The following is a 21,960-nucleotide window of genomic DNA, read 5'->3' on the forward strand; positions in this document are numbered from 1 at the left end:
AATTATTTGCTTGCAAGGAGATACACAGATGCTTGATCTCCTAAGTCTGTTTCAACCGAAGGGCTAAGTAAAAGGGGTGCCCGGTATTCAGCTTTCAGAGTGGCTATAATCGTTTTCAAGTTGCAGCTTTGATACCGCTCTCAGCAAAAGCTGATTGCAGGACAGCCTTGGCAGCCTCCCACGAGCTCCCTGTACGTTATTAAGGAGCATCTACTTCACCGCAGCGATTCACCCCTGCCTCATCACAAACAGGCAAGTTAAAGACAAATCCCCTATTTTCAACAAGTAATCATAGGTTGGAAAGGACCTTCAAGGTCATCGAGTCCAACCACCAAGCTGACCCACTGGGTCCCACCACCAAACCCCATCCCTAAACCCGACATCCCAAAAACTTCCCGGGACGGGGACTCTGCCACCCCCGGGCAGCACCTTCCAGTGCCCAACCACCCTGCCCGTGACAAAATCCTTCCCCACATCCAATCTAAACCTCCCCTGGCACAACCTGAGACTTCTTGCTCACATCCTATCCGTTGTTACCAAGAGACCCACGCCTCCTCGCTGCAGCCTCCCTTCCAGAACAGGGAGACAAAACAGGCTGATCGCTGGCATCCTTGTCATTTCTGTCTGTAGACTCATATCCCACAGCAGAACTCTTTTTTTTTTTTTTTTAACAGTACATTCACCCAATTTGTCTCATCGCTCAGTCTCAAGATGTGTTAAAATACTACTGTTATCTCAAACCCAGAAGCGAACGTAACTTCTGTGAGACGGCGCCCCCCAGTACCAGCACTTAAGGAGTCACGAAGCAGAGGGCTCCAAGGAAAGAAGGGCCATGGCAGGGAACAAAACACAGCTTGAGACCCACAGCAATGACAGGTGCCCCTAACCTGCACTTCAAGAGCTTTCACTCAACCGTAAGTTTCTTTATTATCAAAAAATACTATATTTAAAAATGACTGAAGAAAAAATAAAGCACAGCTTATTTATACCTTCCACCACATTCCAGCACCCACTCCCCATAGCACCACAATCTCTGCACAGCCCTGAACATGTCATTTCCAAGTATACAGACCTCATCTTTTCTCTAAGATTGAGATGACTTCTGAAGTCCCAAGACTGAAGGGAAATAGTTAATAATCATAATTTCAAAACCCAAATTAGCATTCACAAAACAATTTTGAAATTCCTTCTTTTTTCCTTCTTCTTTAACAGAAAGATTAAAATAGGAATCACAAGAAGATACTCTGGCGCAAAGCTCTTCATAGCTAAGCACCGTTTGGTATAGCATCTGTAAGATTCAAAGCAACAACCTCTAAAAACCCTCAAAAAAAACCCACAGACCACAGAGATCTTCAAATCACTGTCAGGGCACACTGAAGCCAGTATCTTAAGCGTGGTTGTTAGGCTTTGTTTTATCAGCAGAGGATTCAAGATACTTCTTGTCTTCCCCGTAGTTAGAAAAATCTGCTCAAACCCCGTGTTGAAGCAGAGTGTTTTGACAGGCTTGCCACTGCGCAAAAGGATAGCAAACTATTTTGGATGCTCAACGCCTGCTGCATTAGTGCCTGTTAGTAACAAGTTAAGTACATTAGCAAAAGAATTTTTATGGACTATCAGCCAAGAAGAAGACATTGACACTGTTTAGTTGTTTTAACGTAATTTCATGAAGGATTAGAAAATTTTCAGATTGCTTCACTCCTTTTCTTTGGTTTTGCATCATTCTTCAAATTTTATAGCAACACAGCACTAGCCTCATTCTGGACAAGAGAAAAGGGAACTGATACATCCAGCTGTTACCTACCCTTACATAACTACATTCACACCTTGAGAGCATCCTGTCTTGAAAATCTGTGGTGTTTCCAGCAGTTTAAGGACTGCTGAAGTCTACTCATGTTTCCTTCTCTCTGTTCATAAGTACTCTACATACTTGATCCAAGAACCGTTGAATGCTGATCAAGTACTGATGCCTCTACTCGTAGAACTCAGCTCATGAGCCACAGAACAGGTAACAGCCTAAGTGACAGCATCTAAAGTTGCTTGGTTACTTATCATGGATTTCATAACAAAAAACATACTTCTGTTCAATTTTCAAATTTAATTCTGCAACCGTGAAATGCAAGAACCTGAAAGTAACCAGCTCTTAGCACTTTTATCCTATGTGGAAAAACTAACGAACCAATATCACACAAATGCTTTAGCAATTACCACACCAAACTCAGGACAACACAAGGAAAGAAATCTCTGAAAAAATCAAATCAAATCAAAGCATCAATTCAGGACACAATTAGCAGTCAGCAGTTGCTCTCTTAGGATTAGATACAACTCCTGTCCTTGAATATGAAGAATCATTGCTGCTAGAAGACCAGCTTCATTTCACATTATTGCAACAGTCATTGATCCAGAAAGTGTGCCCAGACACTCCTCTAACAGAGCTCAAAGCCTAGAAAGGAGTTTACACTGCCAATAATTTATTTTTTTTAATAGTAGACTGAGTAAGCCAGTGACATCTACAACAAAAAAGAAATTCTGAGAATAAGTAATAGTGTACTTTGCTGAATTAAGTCTCAAACTGCTTTAGATTCCAAGTGTGTTCTCCTCCAGATCCATAAAACCTCTCTTGAGCAAGTAAGAATTATTGGAGCTGATCAAGGCGCACATGCTGGTTGGAGTTACGGTTTAAAGCAGCCTGAACTAACGAGACCACATTCTTTTCTTTAAAGGGTACGTTTTCTTTTTCCACTGGAAAAAACTATTTCAGCACAAAGTTACTTAATATTTTCTCATCTCAGCCACGTGCCAACACCACAATTCCTCACTATCAGTAAAAAAGCTGAATACCTTGAACTGAAAAGGCTTCATGTGAGTTAGGGAGTTATCATTACAACACTCAACTCTGCAGCTCAGTAAGGACTTACGAGACTGCAACAGCAGCAAAACAGATGAGACCCTCCAAGTTCTCCAAACACGCAATAAGAAGTTACCATGTAAAGCTAAGAGCTAATTTCACAGAAAAATAGTCAAAGGAGGTTTACCAAAATACACAACCTGGTGCAGTTGTAATCCAGGAGAGAGGTGAATCTTTTTTGCCTTTTTTCTTTTTGCTGTTGTTACTAAAAATTGCATATATGTAAAATTCAGGGTTACTCCAAGAGCCCTCCAAATGAAAAATGACCTAAAATAGGCACTTTTTCTAGATAAATCTTTCCCATGAATCAGATGTGCTGGTTGCATGACTCAGTGTCCAACGCAAGTTAGACAGCAAACTGTCTCCGAAAATTTTACTCATCAGCTTTGCTTTTGAAAGACATTTGCAGGCTGCTGTTTTGTTTTTAGAGCCTTTATGAGTGACAACGGAACGGAGCTACAGTTAGGTAACAAGCCATTAATACTTGACAAGACAAACGCGAGTCACATGCTACGAAGATAACTACAGAGAACACTTCACATCCTCCTCCCACTTCTGCACAAGCTTGGCTGCATCACTAAGCATCAAGAAACATGACATTTAGAACCACAAAAACATGCATTAATTACCACTAAATATATATCTTTTTTTTTCCCTGAAGGACATCATCTATCCCACAGAAATCCAAACACCAGCAGTACTGCGAAAGGAACAGTGGTGCCTGTGTCCCCTTCCCACAACATATATTAAGTTTCCATCTCTTCCGTGAAAGCAGAGAGCAAATGGAAGGACTCCCAGGAGGGGCGCAGAAGCTGACAGCCACTCATCATCATCTCAACAAGTGACAAGTACAATAGGCAACACGCAGAAACCTCTACTGCATACTCAGTCCCCAGTCAAGTCCGTTCATCAAACTGCCTTCTTCAATACGTGACAGGCGCTGCCAGGCTCCCCAGCTTGCTATGCAGGACACTAACAAGGATTATTGCCCCCTCCCCCTAAAATGTTGATGGTACCCGTGTTTAATACCACGTTGCCTGTTTGTTCAAGCTGCACGGCTCCAGTGAGATGAATCGGTTAGCTTTTGAAGTCACAAATCCCAGTTACTTTCTTTATGACATATGCTTTAAGGAGGACAGAGGCCATCAAAACCTGATAGCTGTAACCAGCTCTCTATTTCAGATGCTATACATCACACTCTGCTCACTCGAATCCCTTCCAAAACAGCGGCAGACTACTTCAATGGCAAAAGCACACAATACAAGGCTTTAAGCGACTACGCAAAATAACTCAAAGATCTCTTCTTAAAAGACACGTTCTTAGCCAATACTGTTTGCTCTTTTTAACTCCAGTGGTAGCTAAGAAAAATATCTACAGAGTTCCCAGCGCGATTTTTTCTTGTTTTGCACTCTTGAACTGCTTAGGATGTGCATCTGTAGCGCTGCTTTGAGGACAGATACGTATAAATCTACGCTTAGAAGACTTATCTCCATCTTGCTATCGAACCTGCGGGTTTGCTTTTTGTTTTTTTATACTATCGCATGGACTACTGCTCTGTGATCCGGCTGTACATCTTGTTTACTCAATGAAACACTGAAACGGAAGCCGTACATTCAGTGTCTCGATCGGAGCCGTACGGAACACCGAATATCTCCTTTTCTCAAGCTCTCCCGAAGGCAGGCATCGTCCTCCCCACCTTACCCCGGTGCTCGCAGGATGCTGCTCTGCCTGCACGCCAGCAGCAAGCGGGCAGCAAAGCAACTTCTCGGAGCGGCACCGAGCCCCGCTTTCCAGCCGGGCCCCCCAAAACCCAGCGCCTCACGGGGTCTGGGGGCACCCCGGGGCAGCCGGCGCGGGGCAGAGGCTCACCTTCGATGGCGATGACATGCTCGCGGATCTGGCTCTGCAGCACGGGCTCCTCCAGGCGCTCCAGCAGCTCGTAGATGGAGTAGATGTTGGGGTGCACCGACTCGAAGCGCTGGATCTCGGCCCGGATGGCTGCCGAGTTGGCCAGCTGCTGCTGGTAGTTCATGGTGCGGCCGCTCCCCTCCTCCTCGTCGTCGTCCCCGTCCCCTCCCCGCCCCGCCGGGCCCCCCCCGCTCCCCGGCAGCGCCTCGCCACAGAGGGACCGGGCCGGGGGGGCAGCGCCGGGGCCGCCCTCACTGCATGGCGGCGGGGCAGGGCGAGACGGCGGCCCCCTGCCAGCTGCGGACCGGCCGCCGGCCCCGCTCCCTCACCTCCGTGGCGGCGGCCGGTCCCGCCGGCAGCCTGCGGCCGGCCCCCCCTCTCCCCTCCCCTCCCCTCCCCTCAGCGCCGCGCTCACCCCCTCGCGCCCCAACGGTCCCAACGGCCGTAACGGTCCTAACGGCTCGGCGCGCGCCCCGGGACCGGGCTGCCCCCCTCCGCCCCCCGTCTTTCTCCTCTGCCTCCTTCACGCACACGCAGGCCGTGCCCCCCTCCCCTGCGTCACACAGCCGTGCCCGCTGCGGGGCGCGCCGGGAAATGTAGGCCGCGGGATCACGTCGCTAAGTTTGCTCCTGTCAGATTAATGATAAATGCAGCAATCGGCTCGGTGCCAGCGAGGCGCTGACTTGAGCGTTTAAGAAGTTGTAACTGCAATTCATGCTGAAAGGAAGGTGCGGGGAGCTGGGGGTCGGCCTCTTCTCGCAGGTAACCAGCGATAGGACCACAGGGAATGGCCTCGAGTTGCACCAGGGGAGGTTCAGGCTGGAAATGAGGAGACATTTCTGCTCAGAAAGAGCGGTCAGGCGTTGGGACGGGTTGCCCAGGGAGGTGGTGGCATCACCATCCCTGGGGGTGTTCAAGGAGAGGTTGGACGTGGTGCTTGCGGACATGGTTTGGTGGGTGACATTGGTGGTAGGGGATGGTTGGACCAGATGATCTTGGAGGCCTTTTCCAGCCTTAATGATTCTGTGATTCTATTCTATGATTGTACGTATGATAAAGTGTGTAGAATTGCCCTGAAAACTTGATCGTGGTCCCAATAAAAGAAAGAGGAATGAAAGAAAATGCCACTATTCTCACGCAGGAACACCTAGAGCAGTAATAACTGCTCACTTCTTTGCTGCGGGGGTGACAGAGCACTGGGACAGGTTGCCCACAGAGGTTGTGGAGTCTTCTTCTCTGGAGATATTCAAAACCTGCCTGGATGCCATCCTGCGCAATGTGCTCTAGGTGATCCTGCTCGGCAGGGAGGGGTTGGACTAGATGATCTTGAGAGATCCCATCCAACCTCATCCATTCTGGGATTCTGTAATAAATATCTAATCTACTTCAGCTAAATTACAAATCACAGAACAGTTTGGGTTGGCAGGGACGTCAAAGCCCACCCAGTGCCATCCCTGCCGTAGGCAGGGACCCCTCAAGCAGAGCAGGCCCCATCCAGCCTGGCCTTGGGCACTGCCAGGGATGGGGCACCCACAGCTCCTTGGGCAGCCTGGGACAGGGCCTCACCGCCCTCTGAGGGAAGAATTTCTTCCATAAGTCTAATCTGAACCTCTGCTCTTTCCGTTTAAAACTATTGCCCCTTGTCCTATCACTACACTCCCTGTTAAAGAAGTAAAAAATGATGTTGCGATGAAACATTGCTGTCACTAGCACAAAGAATTATTATGAGGTAAAACAAGTATTATGAAGTAAAACAAATTATTTTCAAACTAGCTATACACACAGCTGGGAATTCACCTCAATAAATTCATATTTAGGATCATTGTTTTATGGATTTAAGCTCCAAAACTGTAAAATGTGAAGCAAACTTTAACAGAAGAAACATTTTAGCATGAGGACACCTTGGTAAGGGATAGTCTCAGGAAAACTGTATCCACTATCTCTACTGACATATAACACAGCAGTGAATAGAATAATTTCAGTAACTTACTTATTTTTGCCAAAATGCTTAAACAGTTTGTCATTATTTGGGCATACAGCTCTGGCCTCGCAGAGCTGTTAAGCTCTTTTCTCAATGCAGTTGTTTTGCTATGATACTTGTAACTAGATTTTCTGTGGTTTTAAAAATATCTTCTTGTGTAATCCTTGTCTTGACAGTTGGTTATTTGGTAATGTTAAGTCTTAAGGACAGAGGAGGCAAAGATTTTGAAAATTTAACATATATATCAAGTTCATTGAGCTACATTAAAAAAAAAAGTCAAACTGCTTTGTTTTCTTTTCTCTTCTAAACCATCTGGGAATGTAAGTGGATGATGAAGATCCTTCAGATAATGGCTGTGGTGCTGCTTCTGTCAATTGCCTCTCAGTGAATTCTGCCACGTAATACATCAGCTATTATGCCTGAGGTAAGCAGTTGCTACCAATTTGTACCATACACGTACTAACTAGTGTCTCATTTGCAAATAGTCCCAGTAACACTTGGGTATTAACCTTCTCAATGTGATGGCTCACACATACAAAAACAAACAAACAAACAAAACTACACAACAGAGGTGAAAACTGAAGCTGAGAAGCGAGATGGAGTTTTGGGGTACTACTGAATATATTACTTGGAGAACTGACATTGCCTAATTAACAGCAAATAGCCTTCACCCTCACATGTGTATGAAATGAACTGCCTTTCCGCCAGCAACCAGTGAAGGGGACAGGGATGGGGGTGGAGAGGAGGGACCTCTGAAACCCAGTCTGCTCGTCTGGGTCTGTGCCTATGAATTCTACCAGGAAGACTTCCAAGTATGTTATCTGCAGATGGGAACACAGTAGGGACCTGGTAGGGGAGAGGGAGACTGCAACACTGTGGCTTGTCACTACATCCCCAGGGTGCCAGCAGTGTGGGATAGCCTCAGTGATATCCCCATGTCACCAGGGGATAAATGGCACAGTGCAGACAGGGCATCCCTGTGGTGGCTTTCCCTTGTCCCCGCTTCCTGGGGCGGGTGAGGAAGCAGCAACCAGTGGTTACTAAAGAACACTTATTTTTCCACAGAGAACCACTTACTGCCAATTTTCCCATTCTGATTCTCAAATGGGGAAGTCTTTAATTCAAGCTGAAGGACTAAAGCTTTCTCAGTATTGATTGCTGACTACTGTGTGAGTTGTCTTCTGCTCTTTCAAATAGTTGAGGGGGAGAGGACAAATAATGTTCATAGATGGCTGTGTTCTCTTCCATCTTCTTTCTCAATAGGGATTGGTATTTTTTATTAGCTTTCTTGTTTTAAATTTCTAATCCTAGTAGGAAACTCTTGAGTAGACAGCAAAAATTTTAAGAGAAATATAGTCACGGCTTTAACTAGTGGGAACTAAACACGGTATTAATGAGGATAACTTGTGAAGCATAAGAGGATTTTGGCTTTCATTTACCTTAGACTGTTTGAATAAGTTAATGGTATGTAGAAAGCTAGTAAATGTAAGCTCTAACGCTGTCATTTTCTTCCCTCCATCCTGATCTGGAGCAGAGGAAGTACCTCACATTACTTGGTCCTTCCGGAAAATGCCTAAGTCAAGAGTAGAGCAGGGAGTTAAGCAGGAGCCTCCGCTGCATGTGAGGCTGACTATTTCCACTGCGGCCTTACGCCTTGTATTCTTCCAGCTCTAAAATTCATGGGAGGCTAAGATGCACGAAAAAATTCCCAGCCAGAGTAGTGTCAACTGCAAATAAATGCAACTACTACATGCAAATAATTGGAGCATGAAAACCCTGTGTTAATAATACTTCTCTAATGCTATGATCCATAGGCCTTCTATGAGGCTTTTGCTATCCTGATTTTTTTTGCTGCTACAGCTTGTATGCAAGCCGTGTAAAATTAAAGCAAAATATAAGCTACTACTGCAGCCTACTCAGATTTCTCACATGAGAAGGCTGTAACAATAAGTAATATTTTCCTGTGCTTGTAGTAGAGATTATCCTTAAATGCTGCTCGTGATGCACAGAGCGATGCTGGATACATCTCTCAGCTACTAAACGGCTTTAGGGAGTCTGGCATCAGAAGTGTTCCATCATCCTTTAATGTGAACTGGGAAAGAGAATGACTTTGGCAGCACCGCTGTGAGCGTTAACAAATCTAGTTTTACTTTGGTCTGGGACATGGCTAGCTGGGGCACTTCGCAGCTTTTCGTGGCCTGTGTTTGTCAAAGGTGATATGACTGCTGAAATTGGTGCTTATCTCTGAACCTGGGCAGGTCATGAAACCTAGATCATTTTTTTTTTAGACTTTTTTTTTACAACTATAGAAGGGTTGATGGGCTTTAAGTGAAGCGTACAGAGCGGTCCCAGGAAAGGTTAGCGTTCCGTGCTGGCACTGGAGCTCAGCCCAGTTTTCCTTTCTGAAGGTGAAAGCTCTCCAAGGATGAGCTTCCCATCACACCACGCTCCCACAGAGTTGGCTTTGTGGTTAGGTATGTAGCAAAGTGCCATCTGCGCCAGCCTCCTACTCCTCCTCCCTATCTGACAAATCCACTCATTGCCGTGACTACAGAAAGCTAAATTACATGGTTTCATTATGATTTCGGTACTGTTATTCCTTGAAGGTATTCAGCAAGTGGAAAGCAGCATTGAATCAACATCTCAAACAGCTCGAGCTCCTATCAGATGACTCTGTTTATGTACTTCATGCTATTCCCAGTGGCCTAACTCTACAGAAAGTGTGGGAAAGAATTTTGAGGATATGCAATTAGTAAACTCGGACTTAAAGCATGTGGACAATTAAATTTTGCTTTTGGAGCTGAGCCCAAGCATGCCAGGAAAAAGCAAGAAGCAGTTAGACCTTAATGAAAGTGTGATTGTAGAAAACCTCCACCAAGAAGTTACAAATGGGGTTCACAATCCATGCAGCTGATGTTTATATACAGATCTTGGAAATGAGGAACTCTCGTGGAATTTCCTTTGAGCATGAACCGTTACCTTCCTCTGCTGTTTTGTTGCATGATGGAGCATGCTTTCCTGACTGATGAAATGGGAACTAGACAGGACTAGCTCTGAGTTTCAGCTCCTAAACCAGGAGCTGAAATGTTGATTGAGAAGAGATGAAGCATCCTGTCCTGATCTGTGACAGGATTTGGTGTAAGTACACTCAAACATCACAGATAAATAGACACAGAGGCTCATTTGCAGACCTAGCAGAAGGGGATTAGGTGACAGAATGGAGAATATAAGTACTCCTGGGTCATCCAAGGGAGGATGGTTATAAGAGAATCCTAGCTGATAGTTGTAAGCAAGATTTCAGTTCACTTAGCCTGCTTTGTGGCTTGTTCATGGTCTTACACCCTAGCTGTTCATGTTTGGTATGAGCAGTATTGTGCTTAATATGCAGGGCATGTCTGGAAAAAAACAGGTGATAGAGAGTTAGAGATGCATCTTTGTGCCTACTGATACTGACATTGCCATAAAAACGGAAATCAAACCTATATGGAAAGCAAATATGGAAACATCAGGTGTTCCTGAATAATTTTTGTCATATTCTGCAGTGAAATGTCAGTATAGAACTTAAATAGGTTACTCTTCCTCTGGTAATAAACGACGTTATTTTACAGGGTAAAGATTTGGGTTAGTCAGTTACTATTACGGAGTGATTAGATTGCTCAAGAGGCTTTGAAACAAATGTAACTAATGAATTAACCTCATTCACAGAGTGTGAAATCTATTCTAGGATAAATGCCAACTAGTTCAAACAATACTAATTATGGGGTAGCAACAACAAGCATTTTTCGAAGCACTAGCTTGTTCCTCAGTGTTCCTGTCATAACTGGGAAAATGCTATTTTATACTAAATCTGCTAAAAAAAAAAAAAAGATAGGATGGCAAAAACAACCTGCATTTCTGAAGGAGGGGGCATGGATCAAATTCCTTGCAATGTCAAGTAATCCTCCTTTAAATGTCTTCTGCTTAGAAGTGAACGACATGCTAGCATTCTGCTGCAGAGCAATGAACTAAGAATATCCCTTTGAGCCTGTGGGGTCTCCTCCTTGGGGAGCTTCAGGAGGCGCCGGGACGTGGGGCTGGGCACCCTGCTCGGGGTGTCCCTGCTGGAGCGGGGCTGGGGCGGGTGGGCCCGGGGGTCCCTCTCCGCCTCAGTCAGTCTGGGATCCTGTGATTCCATGATACTTTGATTCCATGATTCTGTGATTCTTATTAATCTAGTTTCTCTGTAAAAACATCTGCAGTATTTACAGATTTATGGAACTATCATCTGCATGAAACCAAAGACATTATTCAGGTCTGGAGCTGTGCTGCAGCTTTGCTCAGGCTGATAAAAGCCTGTGTTTTAGTCTTAAAGCAAGGACTTGAAATGTTCACAGTGAAAATAAATGGCTTCTTCAGATGATGAAAGAACAATGGTTTTAAGCGTTAAGTTCTATGCATGCTATCCAAAGCTTAGACAGCTTCATTTCAGCAAAGACTTGAACAATACACAGTAAAATACTTGTTTGATTGTAGGTTATGTGCCTGGTGATATTGGTACCCTTGAGTCAGATTAATATCTTGAATTTTATACCAGCGTGGGTTCAGTGACAGCCTCATATCCCAGTTCCAGAATACTCAGGACAGCGTTGAGCTCTCAGCACTTTATTGAGCCTTATCATCGCTAAATATGATTACACTGAAAGTGACTCTGAGCTTGTTCCTGTTGTCACGTTTGTTGACAGAGAATCAATATTTGATCCAACACATAATTCCATGTTAAGCTCAGATCTCACTTCAGCTGTGGTATATGCTGGCAGGGCTTTAAATATTAGGGAAACCTGTACGCTCACCTTTGAACTTTCAAACGTGCTCCTGATTTCATGCAGAAAAAACATAGGAGAGGTCACTCTAGATTAGTTCAAATTAATCTGCCAGAACAACGACCTCAATTTTGCATATTGCATGGATAATGCTCTAAAATCGTGTGATAAGGAATGAGAAACAGGATGAGAAAATGATACAGAGCGTCAAAACAACTAAGTCTGGCAAAACTGTCACCTGGATGCTATGCTACAAGGACCTGTAGGTGACTATCAAGGAAGATGATGATCCAGGACTGTCACAGCAAGATACGTTGGTGAGACACCAAGAGCGCTCCACTTCTGAAGGTCTAAAGAGCTGTATGGATATTCCTGGTGTGACTGAGGTCATGATCTACACTGGCACTTCCCTGTCCCTTTCCAGAAGAAGAAGGTAGCACAGGAGTTTTCACAGGCTTTGTGCTGCCACAAATGTTCTCTTTGGTCTGAAGGCAAGAGAGAAATCAGAACCATGTGCTCACTTGTCGGCGAAGATCGCGTGCAGCTTATCCCACAGAGCATGACGCTGCAAAAACAGCTAACTCAGCATCCCCTGATGTGGAACGCAGGTGACAGATTGCATATTTTAAATAGTAACTTGAGACACGCAGCTGCAGAGCACAGCTATCTTCACATTTGTCTGCTAGGAAAGCAAAACTTTCTTTCTTGTTTTGGGGAAGAGGGCAAGCCATCATTAAACAGTGAAGGGGTGTGAAAGAGCATGAAAACGAAGCTGAAGATGGTAGTCAGGGGGGTCATGGTACTTCCCTACATGCCCTAGATACTTGTGTGTGCCGCTTGGATCTTGTCCTGCTTCTCAGTGCTAATATCAAAAAAACAGCGGGCAGCAGACTGTCACTTGAGAAGGGAGCAGCAGGCACTCAGCTGTAGCTGTGCAAAAGGCTTCCTGGCCGAGGGGTAGAGGCAACACCAAATTCCATGGGAGGACGTGGTGGGCCAGCAGGGTTGCCCACTTTGGTGCTTGTGCTCGCAGGATGGCTCTGGACTCCCAGCAACAACATCTGGAGGAGAGCCCTGCTGCTTGTACCGATGGCAGCAGTTCTGTTGACGGCATTTATTCCTGTGTGCATTGGACGTCAGCATAACTTAAAATGACCTTTCTTAGCAGACACAGGGCTCCTGTGGCCTGCCTGCACTGCAGTGTGGTGCAGTCCGTGCAGAGATCCTGGGCAGAATTCCCTGAGAAGGGGCTGGTGCTCACTGCTTGTGTGCGTCGCCTTATATGCCCTCCTCTCAGCAGCCATAGCTTTCTCACAAAGATGTAATAAGATCCCGTGGACTATTTGTCTAGAGACAAGGAGGGGCTCTTGGCACATTTCCACTGTCACATTTTGCTTATGGTTTGACCAGGTTTGTCTGACCTAGTTCTGTTCATTAACTGGGCTTAATGGTGGAGTCCTGGAAATGTTCCCGGCTGCTGAAGTCAGGCTATTCCTTCTGCAGTAACTAATTGCAGTTCAAAAGTCCTTCGCCAGCCACGCATCATAACATTAACATTTAAAAATAATAATAAATTAAAAAAAAAAAAAAACCACAAACAAACCATGTCCTCTGTGATTTTACGCTTTGAACAAACTCCTTACAGTGGTGAGATTTACATTCAATATCACAATGGTACCGTGGGACCCCGCTCATCAGTTTCTTGCTGCTAAGTACATAGTGAACTGGAAAATCTGTTTCCTGTGTACCCATTACAGAACTGTTATCGCAGGATAGAATGAAGCTTTGCATTGCTTTCGCTAAGCTGGGCAAGATTTTTCATTCCAGAGTAACTTGCCATCAACTTGCTACAAAGGAATTTGGGAAAAAGTGTAATTAATTGAAATGTGATACAATAATAATTTGAACTCCTGGAGAGTGCTCAGCAGTTATTACAGATAGGGAGGTTCATTAGTACTAAACTTCTAGCAAGGAGGCAACCTTTAGTTGAACTTAGGGTGCCAAAATCATACTCATTAGATCTAAATCAGGTAAAGGACAAAGTAAAGTCCTGTTTTCCATGTGGAGTTAGCTTCATCCTGAAATGCTTTGGACTTATCCAAATTTCAGGTCACCTTCAGAACGCTAAAACTAGAGAAAGGACCTCAGGTCCTAAACTTTGAAAGCTTCCCTAGCTGTTACTGTTTAAAAGTAAGTTTCCCTGTTGTGCTTGCTGTCAAGAATATTCAACCTGCAGCTCAAAATGTTGTGCCTGATCCCCCTGAATAGCTGAGCTCTGTCTCAGTATGCCATTTAGTATGCACATCCTTAACAGACAGAGCAGGATACTACTGTAAAGCCTATTGATTCTACTGCTTTATAAATAGCCAGAGGTTTGCTGATAGAATTCTACTGGAGCAAATATTACGTGCTTGGATTAGCTACCGACTATGTGAATGTCAGAGGAACCTTCTTCTGGCTTTGCAGGTCCTGAGGTGGGTCCTTGCAGGCTTCCCAGACCCGAACTGCGTCGGCTGCACTTGGTTCCAGCTTACTGACAGCCGTGGAGCCAACAGCATGAGCTGGTACAACAATCAGTCTGGGAGCCACTGGGTACCTGCCCAGGAGGAAGGGTTTTCTGAATTTTTGCATTCTGGGGCAGGTAAGTTGCTCCAAGTCAAGCCACACAACCTGAGGTACAGGTTTGATACCACGGAAGGCCAACTCAGTCAACATAGTGCCTAGTCATCCAGCAAGTGCCAGAAATCCTGTGTAAGGAGTGCTTCTTCATGTGGATGGAAGTGACTAGGATTGAGGTGTCCCAGCCGAGTAAAACCACCGCAGGTGTCTACTTGAGAAGTATAAATCCTTCCCTGCATAGGGTACATCCCTTTCTTCAAAACAAATAGCATGATTTCTTTTATGCACAGTTCCGGTATCTCAGTGGCAGAATCCTCTCTTTGTTGTTCATTAGCTCGTGTACAATCCATGAAGCAAGGTGCAGGATGAACTCTTAAAGCCTGATATTACAAAATATTAACTATAATATAGCTTTTTTGTTGTTGCTGAGAGGGTCTGAGCCCTGGTCCCACGGCCTTCCATTATGTAGTGCCCAGAGGGATCAGAAATTCACCCTTCACCAGAGATGCCCTGTGTAAAATGGAGTTGTCTTACTAACTGTCTGCTGGTAGGAAGGCAAATAATGCGGCTGGCCTTGCTGGTGTGCTTAGGAGGGGAAGGAAGGTCTTGTGCTTGGACTGTATGCATGTTAAAGGGAGACCAACTCACTGGAAATGAAGAATAGAAGAGTTTGAAAAATAAGTAGGATCACGGCCATGAGGGACTGTTACCAATTGAAGAACAAACAAACAAAAACCCCTACCATCAGCTTTACACCAAAATATTTGAAAAGGAAAGCTTCCAAAAGCTGGACATTGCTCATAGGCACAGTTTCTGTAAGTGCCACAGTAATCTGCTGACATCAGTTGTGAGGACTCAGATGTACAGACTCAGATGTATTTTCTCTGCTGGAAAACATTTCTTCTGCTCTTCAGAGGCTGACTAGATTCTTTCTCCTGCCCTTGAGTTTTTTGCAAAGTTTGCCTTAGCTTTCCTGACACTTGAAGAGGGAAGGGCTGATCTCCTTTGCTCGCATCTGAAGGTGGACAGTGTGTTAAAAAGAGAGGTCAAGTGCAGTGCAATAGCTGTCAAAAGAGGTCTTGAGTATTTTAGGCACAGCGCTTCAGTTAAAGTCAAAAAACAAGTATCACAGCCTTCAAAGAAAGCTCAGCTGTTACTTCTAGAACAGCTCCTGGGGCTCTATTATCCCCGAAGTGTTCCTATGGTGGAAAAACGACCGCATCCCCAGTATGGGATGGAATGATTTCAGACAGCATACGAAGCTGAAAGACCTCAAGGCTTAGCCTCACCTTATCTTGTCTACATTTTTAAACTGGTGTCACTACTTTGAAATGCAAAACCAGATATATACGTAGGTCTGCTCAAACTCAACTGACTTGAGGAAGCTGCAGATATGAAGGACCTGTATTTTGCAGGCAAGGGGCTAGGATGCAGACTTGTCTCTACCCTGTCCTTAGTCAAATACAGAATGCAGCAGACTGCTATTGTCCCAGATCTTAAGGGCCAAAAAAGCAGTGAAGTTTTGGCACTAGTTTTCAGAAGAGCTGGCTGGATGAAGTAAGATGGAAGTATGTCATGGGTTGTTAATTGTTCCTTTCTCAATCATCTGAGCTGTTACAAATACCACCACGTCGTTATCCTTGGGCCCTCAGCTGAATTTTGATGACCAGCATGGAAAATGTTTGAAGCTACCACTACACACTCCTCAGTACTCCACACAAGGCTGCAAAGTCTTGGATCAGAAAGATTTAAAGTCAACTCAGCCATCATAAAATTTAATAAAGTGAGAAATTTCTGCTGTGGTCTCCAATAGCTTCAGGTATATTGTCTTGAGAACTGTAAACGCTTACTTATAGCTTTATCGATTCACTGTTTGATTTGAAAAGGCACAGTAGACCTTTGGATATTCCCTGAGCCTTTTTTTTTTTTTTGCTGTGTGTGTGCGGAGTGATAAGCTATATGAAAGGGACTTGGGATAAAGCACTCTTGAAGATGAGATAAATTTTTGCAGCAGCAGTTCTGGTTTTTAGACTGGAAGGTGGGATCGGAAACTCATCCCTCATACAGCTGACAAACACTTGCACATCTGCTGGAGCTGTGCATGCTAAATAGACTTGGAATTGCAGTTGCCTTGCAGAACATGAAATCTGGAAGACGAATGCTTCTCTAACATGAAATACTTGGCAGAAGTCTCAAAAGCTAATTTCAGCTCTCTACTCTGTTCTTTAGGGGAAATAGGTTTAATTGGCAGCTAATACTTTTGTTCGTAGCATCATGCACAAAAGGACAAAAAACGTTACTACTTTTTAGGAATAGCATTGCTCCTGTTGGTGAAAGTCAGGGGCTGCAGGAATTAACTGAGATAAAATGTCTAGCAAGGGCTTCAGGATACTGGTCACCAAGGCCAAACTAAATTGCATATATCAGGAACTTCATGCCTCTCACATCTGAATAGGTCTCACGACTTCAGATAAGAAGGTATTCCAAGGATCTACCAGTCCTGCCCATAAAGTTGGTTGTCTGATGCCAATCTGAATTACTTATGTGGATGGAAATGATTTCATGGTCCGATACCCCACCTTTGGGGGACAGAGGTCAAGGTTGTATCCTTAAATTCAGTAGCAGTTTAACTAGCTGGAGTGAGTGCATGGCAAGGATCAGCATCCTCTTGTGCTATAAAGCTCAGGGGACACGCTGTTCTGCAAATACCCTAGTTTCTGAATTACTTCTCTAGGAGCAAAGTTAGCCCCCAAGGATCACTGCAAGCTATCAAGGTCTGCTAATGGATAGGAAAACAATGAAGAGCACAGCTTCAGTAGAGATTACAATTGCATGGTATTCTGCACTCTTTGCCTACGTTGACTGTTCCTGGCAAGTCAAGGACCTAGTCTTTTCTCTAGGGTCATGGTTGGGATGCATCGACTGGTGCAGTACTCATGGCAGCCTGTTCTTTCTTGGGTGCCTAGCCTCAAGCAGAAAACTTGATGCAGTAATTCTGCATCTCATACCTCGCGAAAACAATACCAAGAGGAAGTGTGCCTCTAAATGAAAATGGGGAAATAGCTGGGAAAGACAGAGTAAAGCAAAGCAACTTCATAACCAAAACAGCAGCAGCATTGCAAAGAAATAAAGAGAAGTCACTTCCCAGAAGAGATTTCCTTCTGTAGCTCTTGTTTCATTTACTATGGCAAGAGTGAGCAATCTTGGAGTGACTTGGAGCTTCCCCTATCACAGTAACCAAGACACAGATATACTGTTGTTGGTTCCTCTAAACAGTTTGCTTAGAAACCTTTCAAAGGCATTTTTCATTGTGTTGCAGTAGGGGAATCGCCACTGCCTCTGAAGTTAAAAGCAGAACCATAATCCACTTGGAAATGTAGTGTTTACTAGGAGATGGGGCAGCTGAATGCAAGAGCTGGTGACATTTGTCAATGGCTGCCTTTGTAACAGGACTGAAAAAACAGGCAGTCAGCAACACCCTTCCTGCAGGAGACTCCAGGGGCTGTGTGTGACCACCTCCTGGTTGAGACCCTGCCTGGTCTGAAGAGACATTTTAAACTCGACTCAAAATTCTGGTTCAGTGTTTAGATATTTGTGGGAAGCATTCACAGCAAAATGGATGTGAAAGCTACATAATACGTGGATCGGTTCTGGGCCTGTAAGGAAAAAGCACGCTCACTTTCACGGAGCACTGGGCTAGCATTTGCCTTGGGAAGGCGAGTTGGCTTCTGCTGCTAGACAGCTGGTTGACAGAAAGCAGGCTGCAGTTGTTTTCTGTGTAAAAAGGTAATACTGAAACTGCTTGTACAGTGTTTTAAAGTGCGTCTGACTTGTTGCTGAACTGTGTAGTTTGCAGGCATACTCAGGTTAAATAGCATTAATCATATCTCATCTATATCAAGACATGAGGCACGGATGTGGGCAGTGTAAGGAATGAAAGAAACTTGGGGTCTTTTCCAAGTGGGGGATACCTACAGGCTTGCTTCCTGCTTCTACCTGTCTTCTAGGACCAACTGTCTGAAAATGGTTAATCAAATGTTTGCTTGGAGATGTACAAAGGGCTCAAAATTCAAATTGTATGGCACATGGGTGCCGTAAGTCAACATAACACAGAAGAAGTACATGAACTGTAAAACAGCCAAAAGTTCTGTAAGCTGCTCTCAGCTGTGTCAAAATACCTGTGTAACAGCAATAGAAATAGGGCACTGTTGCAAAGAAAATCACCCCAGCAATAACCAAATTGTGATTGGCAATGAGAACATTGTGAAAAAAAACAAAACACTTTTTTGTGACTGATGTCAAGGCTAGTGTTAAAGTAGTGTTCAACTTTCAGTCTTGCTTTTGTCCATGATGCAATGGGTTTTAATAAAATTATGAGTTTGTCAGAGATCTGAGACTTTGTTAATCATCTGAAGAATTGTAATGATTTTCCATAATGCATATGATAGAAGAGCAGCTCCTGTGTCTCGTCAGGCTGCTTCCATGGCTGCAACTGCTGTTTGAGGTAAGAAGACAGCGGAGTTCAGAGCGCTAGCTGACATGATCAGTCCTGGCATAGCTTCACTGGGGTGTCGAGTCAGCAGGCTGCCTCCTGAAGAGTGAGTCCTGGTGGTGATACTCACTCCAGCATTTGTTTAATTGGAATAAAAAGTAAAAATGTGTTAAAAATTGACTGGTTCAGTTTTAGACAAGCTAATGATGAACCCTTGAAAGAGATTTTTTATCCCACTGAACTAGATGTCAGACTTTATCTCTTTCAGTTGGAAGAAAGAAAACATCCCAGTACTTTATATGAGCTCCTGCTCTGGGACCAACAATTTCTGTTGTCTCATTTAGACTACTTGCAGGTGTCTAATGCAAAAAGCTCAAAAAGGAAATAAAATAACTGGAGAAGCTATTTTGGAGTTCCACATGCTTAGAAGCTTTTTTTACGGGTAGATTTGATTGCAACAAAGCCTGTTTTGAAGACCTAATTTTAAGCCTGAAAACAACGGATTTGGAGAACGATGAAACTTTGCCAGATAAAGCTTTCTATAAACGTGTCTGAAACTCAGTAGTGGAGGTTCTTGTTGGTTTTAAGCTCGGGCACTATGTTGCATCTGCCTATAGCTGGCAGCTGTGCTGTGCAATGACCCTAAGGGCACTAGTTGCTGCCCAGGAGCCCATTTAAGTTCAGTTCAGGGACTTCGCTCGCTTCCTGAGCAAAACTGGCAGAGAGCTGCTCACCAGCTCAGTCCCGACTCTGCTAAGTTGCGTACCTGGCCATAGACCCCGGTGATCTTGACCTCAACATGTAATTTAAATTTCTGGCCTGAGCTTGGAGCTGTACCATCACTATGACCCTGCCTGGTAGCCACTAGGCTGGTTATACGCCAGGTGAACACATATAGTTGGAGGACTAGGTTTGCAGCCATACAGCCTGAAGAGGAAAACAGTGGTGTGGTCACCTTCCACCTTTACCCGCTCTTAATTTTCATGTGCAATGAGCTCTTGTCAGATGATTTAGCATTTTGAAATGAGTTTATGGTTAGTTCTATGGAAACATCAGCTCTGTGGCAACCAAACTCAAAAAAGGAATTGAACAGAACGTTATGCTGCTTTGCATAAGTCCATAGCACGTGTGCATTTGAATACTGCATATGGCATCTAAAGACAGGAAAGGAAATTGCTCAGAATGAATGAGACTGTAGATCTGCTTTGATATAGTTTTCCTTCTTCCTTCCTTCCTTCCTTCCTTCCTTCCTTCCTTCCTTCCTTCCTTCCTTCCTTCCTTCCTTCCTTCCTTCCTTCCTTCCTTCCTTCCTTCCTTCCTTCCTTCCTTGTCAGGACTTCTTAAGTAAGTTACTAAGTACAGGAAACCATATTTGAGCTGAAACTGGTTGTGACCGGGGGAGTCATGATGTGACTTTTTGTGTTCTTCCTTAGGCAACAGCTTCTGGCTGAACTGAAATAGGATGCTGGACTGGACCAACCTTGTCTGTGATCTGGTAGGGTGGTTAGTGAGGCAGTGGAATACTGCTGAGCACTTCTAAGCATTAAAGACAATAACTAATTCTTGGCGTTGATGTTAGGCTGGACGTTGACTAACTTGGGTATGGCCAAGGGAATGGACAGTCATGCTTATTTAAAACTTAGGAACATGCAGCTTGCCATCACTAGTTAGCAGGACATATTCATTTTCTGCAAAAAGATCTGGAGAGAGGAGGGATGGCCTCTAACCATGTGCAGAGAGACAGGTATGCAGTATATAAAATATAGATATAATTAGTCTGCAGCACTCTGATAAACTCATTCTGGCTGATTAAGCATACAGGGATATTTGACTGACCTTGTCAGCTGGAGGAGTGAATGGACAAAATGAATGAGATTTCAGTCTCTGAGCTGGACATATTTAATATGCTGAGTAGCAAGTCAGTAGCGCTCATCCTTTCCATTTGCTGGATGACCTGGTATTTGCAGAGAAAAATCTCCCTCTGTTGAATGTTTCAGGAGGTGTAATGCTTCTTGGTACCTGGATCCAGCACAAGTGCCTTTCCAAACTGGTATCCAGTTCCTGTCAATCTGCCACACCTCAGCATGGCTCTCTGAATGTGACCTAGCGCAAGTATTGTGGTTTGGCCCTAGAGAGCAAGGATTTCCCCTGTTCAGCAAGGCCAGGAGCCGGCTGCATTCCTTAATGTGCCGTGGGGTGCTGCAGCTCGAGATCATGCCTGTCCGGACCCTACTCTCCAGATCATGCAGTTGCTGTCTAGAAGGCTGTACAACTTGCTCCCTAGCTAAATAACAGTGCCCTGAATGTGGAAAGTGGCATGCAGCTTTTGTGCTAACCAAACACTGCATCTAATTTAGTGAGACTGCCTGATGCCAGGCTTGAGGAAGGCAGGAGGCTCAGCCCAGGTTTAGTGCTGTCCAGGTAACAACAAACCTTGAAGAAACAGTAATCAGCTCTTACTGCCTCGCTGAGAGCATGCTTCAGTTTAATAACCTACTTCTAGAAAAGGTCCCTGAGGAAACAGTAAGCTGCAGATGAAGATCTCTACAGGAGTTTAATTAGTTGGTGTCCTTCAGAGAAACATACTAGCTTTTTTTTCAAGTCTCTTTAAGAACTGGGCCTCTGGTCCCTAATTATCTTGTTCTTGCTGCCTGGGACAGCTAAATAATTATGATCTGAACTGGGTGAATGAATGCAGTAAAGTGATGTTCTTAAATGCAATCAGCCACTCATGGCTCTGACAAAAAGTGTGATAATGTAATAGCCCTGGCTCGCAAGAGATCGACGTGAATATAAGAACGATGCAAAATGCTTTTCAAAGTCGGCCTAGGAATTAATCTTTAGCTTTACCTTGTTAGATGATACAGGTCCTCCATGCTCCAGCTGAAGCTTCAAGTGATCTCTAAATAAGCATGGCATCGAGTGAGCAGAAACCTAATCAGTAATTGATAGATCCAGTTGCATGTCCCTGTCACCCCACTGTATGCAGACCAGATTGAGCCACTGAGCTCTTAATGCAACTTCTAAGTAGCTTTAACAGTACTCTAGTGATGTTAAGTGCTTCATTATGCTAACAGTTATGAAAGCCGAACAGGCAAAGTGGGAAAGTGGTGCAATAATAAAGTTAAAACTTATCCAGCACCCTGGCAATTATTAGCTGGCATAGGAAGGCAAAATGGGAAAAAGGACACCCAAGATTACTGTATATAAATGGCTAACCTTTTTGTTTGTTTGTTTGTTCCAGCTGTCTAGACAG

General features: G+C 44.4%; 2 protein-coding genes across 15 annotated transcripts in view; one reads left to right on the forward strand and one right to left on the reverse strand.

Moving 5' to 3' along the window:
- AGAP1 (ArfGAP with GTPase domain, ankyrin repeat and PH domain 1) overlaps positions 1–5,105 on the reverse strand; it is a 376,948-nt gene extending 371,843 nt beyond the window's left edge. For 9 of the 14 annotated variants that reach the window (XM_066999590.1, XM_066999587.1, XM_066999584.1 and 6 more), the window contains exon 1: positions 4,775–5,105. In XM_066999590.1, the coding sequence (XP_066855691.1) occupies positions 4,775–4,937 (163 nt within the window). In that variant the 5' untranslated portion in view covers positions 4,938–5,105. The remainder of the gene's footprint in view (positions 1–4,774) is intronic. The other 5 variants (XR_010832406.1, XM_066999585.1, XM_066999591.1 and 2 more) reach the window with 2 other exon arrangements.
- Positions 5,106–5,414: 309 nt separating this feature from the next.
- TRPM8 (transient receptor potential cation channel subfamily M member 8) overlaps positions 5,415–21,960 on the forward strand; it is a 143,749-nt gene continuing 127,203 nt past the window's right edge. Inside the window, exons 1-2 of the mRNA XM_048058374.2 lie at positions 5,415–5,575; positions 7,120–7,218. Of these exons, the coding sequence (XP_047914331.2) occupies positions 7,210–7,218 (9 nt within the window). The 5' untranslated portion in view covers positions 5,415–5,575; positions 7,120–7,209. The remainder of the gene's footprint in view (positions 5,576–7,119; positions 7,219–21,960) is intronic.

This window comes from Anser cygnoides, chromosome 6 (genome assembly GCF_040182565.1).
Source record: "Anser cygnoides isolate HZ-2024a breed goose chromosome 6, Taihu_goose_T2T_genome, whole genome shotgun sequence".
NCBI lineage: Eukaryota > Metazoa > Chordata > Aves > Anseriformes > Anatidae > Anser > Anser cygnoides.